The sequence below is a fragment of the Macaca fascicularis genome, chromosome 11 (assembly GCF_037993035.2).
Source record: "Macaca fascicularis isolate 582-1 chromosome 11, T2T-MFA8v1.1".
Lineage (NCBI taxonomy): Eukaryota > Metazoa > Chordata > Mammalia > Primates > Cercopithecidae > Macaca > Macaca fascicularis.
In genome coordinates, this window is record NC_088385.1 from 115,769,100 (window position 1) to 115,785,282 (window position 16,183).

Here is a 16,183-nt window from a genome sequence, read left to right on the forward strand (position 1 = left end):
ATCTGGCCTGCACCTCTACCTGGGCCTGCACCCACACCTGCACCCGCACCTCCACCTGTGCCCATACTCACACCTAGGCCTGCAGATCGCCTACCTTCCAACACAGATAAACAGCAGGAGGCTACAGAAGGAGAAGATGACGAAGCACAGGGCCATGGTCTTCTTGCGCCCCAGGCGGTCAATAATCCACAGAGTCACAAGGACACCTGGAAGGGGAGTGGGGAGAGATAGGCAGCTTCTGACGTGATTCCCAATGCCCTCCACCCTGGTAGTACAGCCTGTACCATCCCCTCCCCTGGAGGGTGGACTAGACCTAGTGACTGACTTCTAATGACTAGAAGACAGCAGAAGTGATAAGATGTCACTTGTGAGGTCAGGTGATAAAAGACTGTGACTTCTATCTTGGTGTTTTCTCTCCCTGGCCCTTCTCATGTATTTGCTTTAATGGAGAAGGCCAACTGGCAAGGAACTGAAGGTAGCCTCTGGCCAACAGCCGGCAAGGAACTGAGGCCCTCAGTGCAAAAACCTTCAAGGAATGGAATCTTGCCAGCAACCACGTGAGTAAGCATGGGAGTGGATCCTGCCCCAGCTGAGCTTTCAGATGAGACTACAGACCCTGGGCCAATGCCTTGATTGCAGTCAGTCACATGAAATATGCTGAAGTAGAACACCCAGAGAAGCCACAGCAACTGTGAGATCATAAGTGTGCATTGTTTTAAGCCACTACATTTTCAGGATGATTTGTTACCTGGCAATAGAAAACTAACCCAGGCACCATCAGGAGCCTGAATGGTGGCATTCACTGAATCCAGGGAACAGAATGCCTGGGTTCTAATGCCTCATTTTGCCTTTAACTTGCCATGTGGTCTTGGACTAGTCCCTTACCTTCTCTGAGCCTCATTTTCTTCATCTATAAATGAGCCTAAAAAACAACACATTCTACCTCAGTAGAGGCAGTATAGCATAGTGCTTATTAGTAATAATAATAATTGAATTTAAGCTAAGTATTTTTACATCTTTTTTTTTTTTTTTTTTCGAGACAGAGCCTTGCTCTGTTACCCAGGCTTGGGTACAGTGGTACGTGCGATATCAGCTTATTGCAATCTCTGCCTCCTGGGTTCAAGCGATTCTTGTGCCTCAGCCTCCTGAGTAGCTGGGACTACAGATGCACGCTATTATGCCCAGCTAACTTTTGTAGTTTTAGTAGAGATGGGGTTTCACCATGTTGGCCAGGCTGCTCTCGAACTCCTGACCTCAGGTGATCTGCCCGCCTTGGCCTCCCAAATCTCCGGGATTACAGGTGTGAGCAACCACACCCGGCCCCATTTTTACATCCATAATCTTGTTTAGTCATCAGAACGATCCTCTAAAATAAATGCTATTAATTTATCAAATAGCATTTTTCCACAGTTATTCAGCCAAGGAGAGCCTACTGTGGTCAGGAACTGTTCTACGAGGTTGGGACACATCAGTGAACAAAATCAAATAAAACAATACACATAGCAAATAAAGAAAGAAGAATCTGAGTTTCAGAGAGGTAAAATCACAGAAATGGTGACTGCTTCCAGTTACAGAAATGTCACGTAATGTGACTTTCTTAAAGTCACAGAAATGGAGATTGCAAATGCTGAGTTTAACTTCTGAGCCTTGGTTCTTACCTACTAAGCTATGTGGGGAAAGGGTTTTAGAGGAAAGACAGACAGTGTAGTATGGGACTGAAGACTATGAATTCTAGGGTGGGAGCACAGCTCTCAGTGCTGCCTGCTGTGGAGTACTCAGTATCATAGTTGGGTTTTCCCAGAACCTACCCCTGGGACAAGGATGCCAGTGCAAGGCATCGACTTGGGAAGTAATCCAAGAAAGGACCAGCAGGAGAGTGGGGAAGTAAATTTGGGAAGGGAATGCAACTAACAAAAGGTGGGTACCAAGCAAGTTATTACTGTGGGCAATTGGAGCTGAATTCCACTGGGGGACTCAAAAGCCAGCGTAGAACATGTGCCTTGGAGTTTTCCTGCTGATGGGCAAGAACGCTGGGGTATTTGTCCACCAAATCCCACAGTATTGTTCAAAGGCTGCTCCCAGGTGCTAACTCCTTGGCACTTCCAGCTGCCTTGCCTGCTTTAGATACAGAGACTTCTCATTCCTTCTGAGATAGTCTTCAGGCACATAATCCTGGCAGTTGCAAGTTGTGGGAACAGTTTCTGCTACACTGGGCAAATTATGTCACCACTCTGAGCCTCAGTTTCTTCAGTTGTAAAATGGGAATAACTAAACGACTTCACAAGATTAAATGAGATTGCATCTGTAAGACATTTAACACAGGCCTTGGCATACAATAGGCGCTCAATAAGTACTAGATGTTATTGCAGTTGTAATAATTATTCCTCTTAAAAGAAAAAAAAAAGATAGATCACCTTTGCATCACATGCTTGTCTGGATTTTTGACACTCTACTGTTCCTTTCCAGTGTGCCTAGTGTTGGAGGATGATTCTCCATGGGTTTCTCATATTTCTACACATCTTATGAGCAGAGGAACCAGCTGCCCTTTTGGTCCAGGCTACCATGTCAGAGTTGTTTGTATAGCAAACAACCTTGGAAGATACAGATACTGTTTCCCTCTGGAGCAAAGGGCAGGTTTGCTTATTGTCCAATATAAAGATGATGTCTCCCTTAGGGAGGTTTCTGGCAGGCCATTATAAAATATTTGGGTTCCCTAAGCTTGGGGTTCCCCAGCTGTGCTGTAAGTCCATTGCATGTGTAGCCTCCACCTGGGTCCTTCCTCATCATCCCTGTGGGACTTGGGGGCAAGGGAAAGAGTCACCAAGGTATTACTCAAGCTGCTTGCTATAATAGTCTTTTGTCTCTGACCCAGAAGTCTCATGTCTTCCACCAGCATGCATGAAACTGGGCAGCTTAACTTGACAGCCTTCAAGTAGGGTAACATCTCAGCCCCTTCACAGTTCTTGACAACTTATAGTTAACAATTGAAAAACAAAGTCCCTTGCTGACTAAAAATGGGATTTTCTTCCAGGTAGAGCAGACAGAGCCACTGGCTGAACAACTGCCATATTCCCAGGCTTGCCTGACACAGCTTCACCTTGCACAGGTCCCTCACCTGGAAACTCAGAGAGGGTGGTCCACAGTAAGTCCATGTAATCCTCCTCACTCAGGTACTCGCAGGCCAGGCTGCATTTTGCCTCTACTGCCTTCTTACGACTGGAGACTGGGGTTGGGAGACAGAAAGAGAGGGGGAGTCATATACAGAGTCTGGAATCGCACCTTCCTGATCCCCATACCTCCTTCCCTGGGATGATCCAGTTTAGATGCCATAGAAAGAGCCCAGACTCAGAGACAGACATATTCAGGTTTGAATACCAAGCAGCAGTGCTCCAGCTTCATATCTCTAAGTGTGAGTTTCCTCATAAAACTGGGGCAAATAAAAGCACCATGCAAAGGGAGAGAATGAAAGTGGGCTATGCGTATGAATGTGCTTAGCCCAGAATTGGCACGTAGTAGGCACTTTAGTGGCAGACAGACTCTAGGGTGGCCCCCATGATCCCCGCTTCCTGGTAGTCATATTCTTGTGTAATCCCCTCCCCTTGATTGTGTAGGTGGGGCCTGTCACTTGCTTCTAGCCAATTTAGTACAGCAAAGGTGATAGGATGTATGTGATTGCATTCCATAAGACTGAAATGCCCATCATGCAGGACTGTCTCTTATGCTTTTCCTTGATGACTGTGAAGGAGCAAGTGGCCATGTGGGTGGTCTATGTGGTGACAAGGAGCTGAGGGCAGCCTCAGCAGACAGCCAGCAAGAATCTGAAGCTCTCAGTCCTACAACCACAAGGAATTGAATGCTACCAACAACCAACATAGGTGGGGTGGTAGGTCTTTCCACAGTTGAGCTTCCAGATGAGAACCCAGTCATCCAGTCCTGGCTATGCCTTGATTGCAGCCTGGCAAAGGACCCTGCTAAGTTGTGTCCAGACTCCTGACCTACAGAAGCTATGAGATGATAGGTGTGTGTTGTCTCAGGTCACTAAGAAACAATACACATTTATCATCTCATAGTTTCTGTACATCAGGAGTTTGTGGTAATGCTGTTATGCAGCAATAGATAACTAACACATGCTTACCACCTGTTCCTGTCCCTCACCATCTACCCCTAACCTTTTTATTGAAAGCGAGTTGGAGTGGAACCCAGTGGCCAAAGAGGTAATGGAAACAAGATCTCATCCCTGGTCCAGGCAGAGTTAATAAAGAAGGATGAATGCTACATTGCTCCCTTCCTGACCTTGCTTTACTCTCAAACTATGGGACTAATGTCCTAAAGATAGAGGTGCAATGGTCTGAAATGTGTCCCTCCAAAATTCATGTTGAAACCTAATCTCCATTGTGTTGGTATTGAGAGATAGGGACTTTGGGGAAGTGATTAAGTCAAGAAGCCTCTTCCGTCATGAATGGGATTAGTGTCCTCATTAAAATGGTTGAAGGGAGCTCCCCAGCCCTTATGCCATCTGAGGACACAGTGTTTGCCCCTTTTATCATGTGAGGATGCCACAAGAAGATGTTGTCTATAAAGCAGAGAGCTCTCACCAGACACTGAATGTAAAGCGCCTTGATAGGACCAACATAAATAAATTTCCGTTCTTTCTAAGTCACCCAGTCTAAGGTATTTTGTTATAGCAGTCAAAATTGATTCATACACCCTATCTGAACCAGCCGCTTAACAGGTAAGACTCAAAGAGGGTGAGTGTCCCCCAAAGTTGCTCCACCTATACCTTCCCCATCTCAGGTGTGGCATCTCCATCCTTCCAGTTGCTCAGACAGAAAGTCCTGGAGGCGTCCTTGACTCTTCTTTCTTTATTAAACCCTATGGACAACTCATCAGCTGTTCAACCTTGAAAATACATTAGAATAGGATTGGCCACATCTCGTCACTGCTGAGACAGAGCAGGGACCACATCTCAGGAGGCTTCTGCCCACCCCCACCACAAACATGGAAATAAAGGAAAATCTTGAGTCTCTTCAAGAGAAATACCAGGCACATAGCTAGCCTTGAGAAGTAACTGAATAACTTAATAAACAGGAAGGTAAAAATACCTTAAAATAATAGCCACCCAAGGAGGTTAGAGCCACAGATGTTTGGTTCCCTATGGAAACTAAAGATAACATCTTTTTTTTTTTTTTTTTTTTTTTTTTTTTGAGACTGAGTCTGGCTCTGTCGCCCAGGCTGGAGTGCAGTGGCCGGATCTCAGCTCACTGCAAGCTCCGCCTCCCGGGTTTACGCCATTCTCCTGCCTCAGCCTCCCGAGTAGCTGGGACCACAGGCGCCCGCCACTTCGCCCGGCTAGTTTTTGTTTTGTATTTTTTAGTAGAGATGGGGTTTCACCGTGTTAGCCAGGATGGTCCCGATCTCCTGACCTCGTGATCCGCCCGTCTCGGCCTCCCAAAGTGCTGGGATTACAGGCTTGAGCCACCGCACCCGGCCAAGATAACATCTTAATATATGTCTCTGAGTTGGTTTCAGAAACCCGGAACCCACGAAATGGAAAATGCTGACCACCACCGACTAGACCTCAGATAAGGGAGAACTGAGGACCCAGCTCTGACCACTGACCTTGATTATAAATCTTTTCCTGAGGGGCCTAGAGAGAGTCACGCCCAAAGGCCAAACCTTAACATTCCTTCCTGCTGACCTCAAGTTTTTGAAAAAGCCTCCCTTTTTTTTTTACCAATTACAAATCAAAGAATCTCTAAATCCACCTGTAAGGCCCCCTGATCTTCAAGATATCCCAATTTCAGGGTCCAAACCAAGGTATAGTTTCCATGGATTGACCTATGATTTTGTCTGTAACTTCTACTTTCCTAAAATGTACCCCTGCCTTTAAAAACCCTTGCTTGTAAGCCATCCAGGAGGTGGATCTTCAGTGTGAACTGCCTGTTTCTCCTTGCTTGGCACCCTGCAAATAAACGTCCTCCTTTCTCCCACTGCAAACTTCAGTATAGATGTTTGGCTTTACCGTGCTGGGTGAGCAGACCTAGGTTCGGTTCAGTAATACTGCTGCCATCTTGGTCTGAGTCATCATCAACCATCCTCTCTCATGTGGATTACCAAAATAACCTTCCAACTAGTCTATCTGCTTCTATGCTTGTATCACTTTCTCCCCTGACCACCCCACCCAGCCATAGTCTATTTCCAACACGTCAGTCAAAGGGATCCTTTTTAAACCTCAGTCAAATCACTGTCATTCCTCTGCTTAAAACTCTGCAGTGACCTCCCATGACACACACAGTAAAAGCCAAAGTCCTTCAAACATTTCTAAGGCCCTATATTATCTGGCAGTCAACACATCCTTGATCCCACCTTCTACTTCTTCCTCTGTTGCTCCACTCACTCTACTCTAGCACACTGGTCTCCTTGCTGTTCCTTTGGCAAGTAAGGCATGCACCTGCCTCAGTATCTTCTCACTGGCTGCTCTCTCTTCCTGGATTGCCCTTTATCCCTCCCCATGATGAATGTCCTCACTTCCTTCAAGTCTTTCTTTGAATTTCACCTTCTCGTTGAGGCCATCCTATTTAAAACTTAACTCTAACCACTGCCCCTTTCTCTGCCCTACATTCCTGACCTTTTTTTTTTTTTTTTTTTTTTTTTTTCAGACAGGGTCTCACTTTGTCACCCAGGCTAGAGTGCAGTGGCACAATCACTGCTCACTGAAGCCTTGAACTCCTGGGCTCAACCAATCCTCCCACCTCAGCCTTGTGAATAGCTGGGACCACAGGCACACACCACCAGGCCCAGCTAATTATTGTATTTTTTGTAGAGATGGGGATTTGCCATATTGCCCAGGTTGGTCTCGAACTCCTGGCCTCAAACAATCCTCCCTCCTCGGCCTCCCAGTTGCTGGTGAGCCACCACACCTGGGCTTGTTGCCATCTTTATGTTCACGAGTGCCCAATGTTTAGCTCCCACTTAAAAGTAAGAACATGTCGTATTTGGTTTTCTGTTCTTGTGTTAATTTGCTTAGGGTAATGACCTCCAGCTGCCTCCATGCTGCTGCAAAGGTATGATTTTGTTCTTTTTTGTGGCTGTGTAGTATTTCATGGTGTACAGGTACCATATTTTCTTAATCCAATCCACAAAAATATGGAACGCTTCATGAATTTGCATGCAATCCTTGTGTGGGGTCCATGCTAATTTTCTCTGTATTGTTCTACTTTTAGTATATGTGCTGCTGAAGTGAGAGTGTGTGAAAGACTTTGAAATGGGCAAAAATGTCTTGTAGTTATACCTTTATAGGTTATCTTCACCTGTCATTGTCTTTGAGCTATGCTGTAGAAAAATGATAGTAATGTAAATGATTCTTTTATTAATACATAGAAATGCAAATAGAGCGTGGTGGTGATGCAATTGGCTGCCCTATATATATTGACCAGTTTTGCCTCTAATTGTAAATTCATTTCAGCATTTCTGAGTGCCTGTATATGTATTTGCTTTGACTTCTCCTTTGAACCAGTTGTACCCTCTTACTGGTGTCAGTAGACAATTCTCTTTGGGTCTCTGACATTTCTGCATGTTTTGAGTAGAGGCACTGATTACCTTTGTTCTGGACTATATTTTCAAGGATATTTGTCTAGCAAACAGCCTTGGAAGAAAGAGAATGTCTCCCTTTGGCACAAAGAGTAGTTTGCTTATGGTTTTCAAAGATAGAATGTCTCTCTCTGGAGCAAAGGACAGACATGCTTACTGTCTAGTATAAAAGATTGGGGTTCCCTAAGCTCAGGTTCTTCTCTTGTTACACAGCTCAATACTTTTGTAGGTATTGCCTGCCCCTCTTCATGCTACCCTGGGGGATTGGGGACTTAAGGAACTGGTGTAGGAAAATGCTGATACCCTGGCTACTGCAATTGCTATGAGTAATATGGTCCTTTGTCTCTGACCCGGGAGTGTTGTGTCTTCTGCTAGCACCTGTGGGAACTGTGAAAGGCTAACTAGTCAGCTTGCAAGTAGGTCAAACTCAGACTTTTAGTAATTCTTAATTGATTGATTTATTAATTAATGAGTTAATTGAAATCTTTGTCATGTACTAATTTTGTATTTGTATGAGAGGCATGATTTTACCTTTCATTTAGAATTTTTCCTTTAACTCATCTATCACCTTGTAATATACTATATAATTTCTCATTATGCCATTGTCTCCCCTTCCCCCCAAATATAAGCCCACAGGACAGAAATATTTGTCTTTTATTGTTAGAATTCACTGACGTATTCTAATGACAAAGACTCTCTGTCTTTTTTTTTTTTTTTTTTTTTTTTTTGAGAGAGGGTCTCACTCTGTTGCCCAGGCTGGAGCAGGATTATGCAGCGGCACAATTTTCACTCACTGCAACCCTCCACCCCTGCAGGCTCAAGTGATCCTCCCACTTTAGCCTCCTGAGTAGCTGGGACCACAGGCACACGTCGCCACTTCGTCAGGCTACTTTTTTGTACTTTTTATAGGGATGGAGTCTTATCATGTTGCCCAGGCCGGTCTTGAACTCCTGAGCTCAAGTGATTCACCTGCCTCGGCCTCCCAAAGTGCTGGGATTAAAGGCATGAGCCACCATGCTCAGCTGATAAAAACTCTTTTTCTGAGACAGAGAGTCTCACACTGTCGCCCAGGTTGGAGAGCAGTGGTGCAATCTCGGCTCACTGCAACCTCCGCCTCCTGGCTAGAAGCAGTTCTCCTGCCTCGGCCTCCCAAGTAGCTGGAATTACAGGCACATGCCACTGAGCCTGGCTACTTTTTGTATTTTAGTAGAGATGGGTTTTACCATTTTGGCCAGGCTAGTCTCGAACTCCTGACCTCAAGTGGGCCGGGCTGGTCTCAAACTCCTGACCTCAAGTGGTCCACCTGCCTCGGCCTCCCAAAGTGCTGGGATTACAGGTGTGAACCACCGGGCGCAGCCAAACCCCGCACCCTCCCCTGCCCCCGCCGCCCTTTTAACCAAACTTTTGTCAGGCTCCTCTGAGTCTTAAAAAATTCATCCTCACCCTTGGACTCTATCTAGTTTTGACAAGATACTGCTGAATCAGTCTAGCGAAAATGCACACCTTTGATATTTTTGATTCAATTCCTCACCCCCCACCCTTGATATTTTATCACCCTGGCCTGTGATGGGGTTCAGGACACGCCAACCCCCAAATGTAGCACCTTGGCATATTGAATATTTTAATCCAAAATAATTGGAGAAACAGCATGTGGAGAAGGGGCCTCTCACCTTCCTTTGCCCCTCACCCCTGAAGCAGGTCATAAAACCCAGACGGATTTTCTGGCTTTTTTTTTTTTTTGAGACAGAGTCTCACTCTGTCACCCAGGCTAGAGTGCAGAGGTGTAATCTCGTCTCACTGCAACCTCCGCTTCTCAGGCTCAAGCGATCCTCCAGTTCAGCCTCCCAAGTAGCTGGGACCACAGATGAATGCCACCATGCTCGGCTCAGTTTTTGTAGTTTTGATAGAGACAGGGTTTCAATATGTTGCCCAGGCTGGTCTCGAACTCCTGAGTTCAAGAAATCTGCCCGCCTCAACCTCTCAGAGTGCTGGGATTACAGGCATGAGCCATCATGCGCAGCAATTTTATGACTTTGTTTCGAAGCAGATCATAAAACCTTCAGGTGAGAGGTGCCCTGCCTATACCCAGAGAAGAAGAACACCCTTATCTCCAAAGACACACAGACAGAAAAGAATCTGAACAGGGCTTGCTGACCTTCCCCCAGTTTGTTACCACTAGGTCACACTCTTCATCCTGTCATATTTCTCTACGACTCTCCACTGTTCATCAAATCTAGCACAAAAATACTCAGGCTTAACCATTTCTCCAGGTCTTCATGTCCTTATGAAGGCTCCTATGCCACATCAAACTTAGATGAAATACGTTCGTATGCTTTTCTTAATCTGTCTTTCATTATACAGGCCTCAGTCATAAAACCAGGATGAATAGAAGGAAAGATATGCTTCCTCCCCATACTTGCCTTTAGCAATAAACCTATTTATTTATTTGTTTATTTATTTTAGAGACAGGGCCTCGCTCTGTTGCCCAGGCTGGAATGCAGTGGTGTGATCACAGCTCACTGAAGCTCTGACTTACCCGGGCCCAGGAGACTCGCCTGCCTCAACCTCCTAAGTAGCTGGGACCACAGGCATGCTAATTTTTTCTACATTTTGTACAGATGGGGTCTCACTATGTTGCCCAGGCTGGTCTCGAACTTCTGAGTATAAGCAATCCTCCCCCTTTTGCCTCCCAAAGTGCTGGAATTATAGGTGTGAGCCCGGCCCAGCAATAATCCTATCAAGTCAGTTTAACCAGAAACCATCTTATCCTTGACATTTCCTCTTAGTAATTTTCCATTTTCCATCTCACTCCCCCACCCTGCTCTCTGGCTATAAATCCCCACTTTGAATACTTGCGTATACAGAAAGGAGCCCAGTTCTATACTGAAGTCATCTTCTCCTATTGCAATTGTTACTAAATGACATTTTCCTTCACTTCTGTCCAGCTCTGGCTTTCTTGGACACTGACACATAGACCAGTACCTGGCATGTAGAAAATACATACTAAGTAAATGACTTGCCCAAAGTGACACAGGTACTTGGTGCTGGAACCCAGGTCTCCTAATTTCCAGCTGTGGGCTTGTTCTACAGTTTTACTTTCACGCCCAGGTATAAGAGAGAGCTTTTCAACAGGGGTCAGCAAACTCTGGCTGAATCTGGTCCCTTGCCTGTTTTTCCTGACCTATGTGCTAAAAATGTTTTTTCAAATGATTTTCAGAAATTAAAAGAAGAAGAAATAACGAGGCATAAAAATGACACAAAATTCAAATTTGCATGGAAACACAAGCAATGCTTGTTCATTTATATTTTTAAGAGAAAGACCTTAGATAAATTAAATGTAACAGAGTTTAATTGAACAAAGAGTAAATCATGAATCAGGCATCCCCCAAGCCAGAACAGGGTCAGAGACAGACTGGTGCTGCCAAGTGTTCAAAGGTTTATGGACAGAAACAGGAAAGTGACAGAAAACGGAAGTGAGATACAGAAACTGCTGGACTGGTTATAGCTCAGTGTTTGCCTTATTTGAATAGAGTTTGAACAGTTGATTGCTTTTTTTTTTTTTTTTTTTTTTAAGACAGAACCTTGCTCTGTTGCCCAGGCTGGAGTGCAGTGGCGCCATCTCAGCTCACTGCGCCCTCTGCCTCCCCAGTCAAGCAATTCTGCCTTAGCTTCCCGAGTAGCTGGGATTATAGGCGCGTGCCACCACGCTCGGGTAATTTTTGTATTTTTAGTAGAGATGGGGTTTCGCCATATTGGCGAGGCTGGTCTTGAACTCCTGACCTCAGGTGATCCTCCCACCTCGGCTCCCAAAGTCCTGGGATTACAGGCATGAGCCACCATGCCTGGCCAGTTGACTGCTTTTGAGGGGCAGAAATCAGCGATTGGCACAAGAGTAGACTACAGTCTGTTCACACATCAGTTAGGTTACAGTTCACTATGAATGGAGAAACCTTTAGACTGAACTTAAAATATGCAAGGAGGCAGCTTTAGGTTAGACGTAATTTAACAACATACCGTCCACCATTGTCCTGCTACAAACAACAGAGCTGTGTGGCCTGCAAAGCCTAAAATATTTACTACCTGACCTTTTATAGAAAAAGGTTGCTAACCCCCATTTCACAACATTCCCCTGAATCCTTAGTTTAAGCACTAGGATGCTTAGCTTAAGCATTCTGCTCTTAGGAGATGCAATCTGTGCTCAATCAATACCAAACCCTATGATTGACTCTACAATCGAAGCACATCAGCAAACATTTAACATAGACTCTCCCACAATCCCGCAGCGAGATGGGACTCCACTACCTCACTCAATCCTTACACCAATAAACAAAACTATTCGCTATGATTGTAGAGGCGTAATATAAAAGATAATTGGGCAAACCCCGAACACAAGCAGGACCTTGATTCTTTTATCCTCTAACCTGAGTTCAATGCTGAGAATTTAGTGTTATCTTAAAAGTCAGAATGGCTTAAAAGCACAGGCATGAAAAGGCATATAGACTTTCCTTTGCGTTTGTTTCTTTTTGTCCAGTGGTTCCCACCTCCAGCTGCACAATAGAATCACCTGGGAGCTTTTAAAACTCACTAATGCTTGGGCTCCACCTGCCCTCCCAAGTCCTGATTAAACGGGTCTGGGAATTGTTTAAAAGCTTCCCGGGTGAGTCTGTTATGTGGCCATGGTGGAGAGCCAACTTGGTCCTCAAACTTAATGTGCACATTAGAATTATTGCACAGGATCACATTCATAAAGCTCTGAGTCCTATACTTCGTGAGGGCTCTTTAGGGGATTTGAGATGAAAATTTTATTTATTTATTTTTATTTTTCACACACAGAGTCTCACTCTGTCACCCAGGCTGGATTGCCGAGGCTCAATCACGGCTCACTGCAGCCTGGAACTCCTGGGCTCAGGCAATCCTTCTGCCTCAGCCTCCCAACTAGTAGCTAGGACTACAGGCGCACACCGCCATACCCAGCTAATTTTTAAAATTTTTTGTAGAAACAGGGTCTTACCATGTTGTCCAGGCTGTTCTTGAACTCCTGGCCTCAAGTGATCCTCCTGCCTCTGCCTCCCAAACCACTAGGATTATGGGTGTGAGACACCATACCCAGCCATAATTTTAACCTACATTAAATTTTCACCTTAAAATACTATTAGGCCCGGCCGGGCGCGGTGGCTCAAGCCTGTAATCCCAGCACTTTGGGAGGCCGAGACGGGTGGATCACGAGGTCAGGAGATCGAGACCATCCTGGCGAACACGGTGAAACCCCGTCTCTACTAAAAAATACAAAAAACTAGCCGGGCGAGATGGCGGGCGCCTGTAATCCCAGTTACTTGGGAGGCTGAGGCAGGAGAATGGCGTAAACCCGGGAGGCGGAGCTTGCAGTGAGCTGAGATCCGGCCACTGCACTCCAGCCCGGGCGACAGAGCGAGACTCCATCTCAAAAAAAAAAAAAAAAAAAAAAAAATACTATTAGGCCCAGGAGGTCAAGGCTGCAGTGAGCTATGTTCACACTACTGCTCTCCAGCCTGGGTAACAAAGCAAGACCTTGTCTCGAAAAAAAAAAAAAGAAAAAGAAATGCTATTAGAAAAAGTTAACTGAGAGGCCATTCGTCTGAGACAGCGCCAATGTTGTGGGGTCCTAGGTGAGCAAACTGAAATCAGCTAAGAATAACTCAACTGCAAACCAAAAATGAAATCCTAAGCTCCCAATCTGCTGAACGGATCCCTTCTTGGCCAAGGGGACCCCAGAGAAACCTGAAAAGCTGAAATCCGGCCATAATAGGAAGGAGGTTCAGACATACCTCCTTCTTATACCCCCTCCCTTTTAGGGTTTAGGCACAACTGACCAGCATTAACATTAAAACAAAGATCGTAAGACTAACAAAACAGACTCTTCGTGGCAATCAGATACCAAAGTCCAACTTGACTCTAGTAGAACATCACTCGACAGACAGCAGACCCTGAAGGAAATCAAAATATTTTACTCCCAAACATATTTCTTTTTTTTTTTTTTTTAAATGGAATCTCACTCTGTCACCCAGGCTGGAGTGCAGTGGTATGATCTCTGCTCACTGCAACCTCCACCTCCTGAGTCCAAGCAATTCTCCTGCCTCAGCCTCCTCAGTAGCTGGGATTACAGACACATACCAACACACCCAGCTAATTTTTGTATTTTTAGTGTAGACGGGGTTTTGTCATGTTGGCCAGGCTGGTCTCGAACTCCTGGCCTCAGATAATCTGCCTGCCTCGGCCTCCTAAAGTGCGGAGACTACAGGCATGAGCCACCGCGCTTGGCCTGCGACTTTTCAGCCTCTTTTCTATGAATAAATAAATAGATAAATTTAACTAACATGCTATTTCTTTTTGCACCTGTAGTCCCAGCTACTTGGGGGGATAAGGTATGAGGATCTCTTGAGCCCAGGAGGTGGAGGCTGCAGTGAGCCATGATTGTGCCACTGCACTCCAGCCTGGGTGAAAGAATGAGACCCTGTCTCAATAATAATAATAATAATAATAGGCCAGGCACAGTTGCTCACACCTGTAATCCCAGCACTTGGGAAGGCTGAGGCAGGCAGATCATCTGAGGTCAGGAGTTTGAGACCTGCGTGGCCAACATTGCGAAACCTCATCTCTACTAAAAAAAAATACAAAAATTAGCCAGGCATGGTGGTGCCACCTGTAATCCCAGCTACTTGGGGGGCTGAGGCAGGAGGATTGCTTGAACCCAGGAAGCAGAGGCTGCAGTGAGCCGAGATCGAGCCACTGCACTCCAGCCTGGGCAACAGAGTGAGACTCCATCAAAAATAAAAAATAAAATAATACTAACCATAAATAAAATAATAATAATTTTAAAAAGGAGGATTCACAGCAACCCATGTGAAGGGGCCTAGTTTACCTGAGCTGGCGGACAAGCAAATCTGTTCTGTTTTAATCCTATAAGGAAAGTCACTTTGAAACAACTCATCTGCTTTTTGTTCCCTGTTTCTGTTTTCTTCAGCTCTTTTCTACTGATTCATGAATCGCCGTCTGCTCAAACTCTTCAAAATTGCCTCCGTTTTTCTTTAATGTGCCTTGGTTTATCTTTTAACAGTGCGAACTTCAGAGCCCAAACCCTGACGTAGATGTGGCTCCGCTAAGGTTCGCTCCATTGCGATAACTGTCCATTGGAAACCACAGAAGTAGTAGAAGGCCAAGTCCCTTAAGGGCAGAGCCTGGAGTGGGAGTGTGTGCACGACCGTGTATGTGCCGAGGGTGTGGGAGTAGTTAGCTGGCAAAGACAACCAAGATACTCACTGCTGCAGACATCTCCTGCCTGGAAGAGTTCTGTGGTGAGTAGAACTAACCCGTAGTAAGAGAATGCATTGGAAAACCTGCCAGGAGAAAGCAAGAACGGTAAAGAAATGATCAGAGGAATGCAAGTCCCCTTTCCCTACCCCCTTGGGAAGGGCCAACGTCTACAGCAGCAGAAACCAGTCTTTGAGCAGCACTGGGATTTTGGGGACTTCACTGGGGACCTGGAGCAAGAAGATGGCAGGTAAAAAAGCATCATGATATGATCAAAGGGAAGTGATCCTGTGTCCTCTGAAAGGCCAAGAACTGTCAGAGGCGTTTGAACCAGAGCACCTCCATCTTGAATAGGGGTTGGGTAAATGAAGGCTGAGACCTACTGGGCTGCATTCCCAGATGGCTGGGCATTCTAAGTCACAGGATAAGATAGGAGTCAGCCAAGATACGGATCATACAGACCTTGCTGATAAAGCAGGTTGCAGTAAAGCAGCCAGCTGTGAACCCACCAAAACCAAGATGGTGATCGGAGTGACCTCTGGTCGTCCTCACTGCTACACTCCCACCAGCGCCATGACAGTTTACAAATGCCATGGCAACCTCAGGAAGTTACCCTATATGGTCTAAAAAGGGAAGGCATGAATAACCCACCTCTTGTTTAGCATATCATCAAGAAATAACCATAAAAATGGGCAACCAGGAGCCCTGGGGGCTGCTCTGCCTATGGAGTAGTCGTTCTTTTATTCCTTTACTTTCTTAATAAACTTGCTTTCACATTACTCTATGGACTGGTCTTGAATTATTTCTTGCACGAAATACAAAAACCCTCTCTTGGGATCTGAAGTGGGACACCTTTCTGGCAACAGAACTATACTATACCAGAGACACAACACCTCCAAGACTGTCTACCCAACCGGCAATAGGGGGAAAATGGGACCCACCTCTGGAAGAAAACAGTCCCATTACCATCTTTTAGGGCTCTGGGTTAAGTGTGTCAACTTGGACATGTGATTTTTGAATTTCAGAGCAGAATGACACCATTTATTAACTCCTGGCTGACCCAGGAACTAGAATACTCAAGTTTGCAAGACCGGAATATTCTCTTCCAGTAGAATAGTTATAATGAAAACTCAGTCATAATCAGAAGCCAGTGATGCATTTCCTTAGGTTACAATGTGTGCAAGCAAATTTAGTGACTTTCATAATGCACTAAAATTAGTCTCTAATTAATTGCTTCAGTATTCAAGGAGCGTTGGCCCAACCAAATTACATGTGCTCAAAGGTGGGTATTCTCAGCTCTGACCCC

General features: G+C 45.3%; 1 protein-coding gene and 1 non-coding gene across 5 annotated transcripts in view; both read right to left on the reverse strand.

Annotated features, from left to right (window-relative positions):
- SVOP (SV2 related protein) overlaps nucleotides 1–16,183 on the reverse strand; it is a 101,070-nt gene that overhangs the window by 8,646 nt on the left and 76,241 nt on the right. For 3 of the 4 annotated variants that reach the window (XM_065524765.2, XM_005572172.5, XM_065524764.2), the window contains 3 exons: nucleotides 14,887–14,963; nucleotides 3,116–3,223; nucleotides 95–206 (listed from right to left, as the gene is read on the reverse strand). In XM_065524765.2, coding sequence (XP_065380837.1) covers nucleotides 95–206; nucleotides 3,116–3,223; nucleotides 14,887–14,963 — 297 coding nt within the window. The remainder of the gene's footprint in view (nucleotides 1–94; nucleotides 207–3,115; nucleotides 3,224–14,886; nucleotides 14,964–16,183) is intronic. The other variant, XM_045365879.3, reaches the window with a different exon arrangement.
- On the reverse strand, nucleotides 7,141–7,243 carry LOC123567733 (U6 spliceosomal RNA). The gene has a single exon (XR_006690840.2). It is a non-coding gene; the product is annotated as a U6 spliceosomal RNA (small nuclear RNA).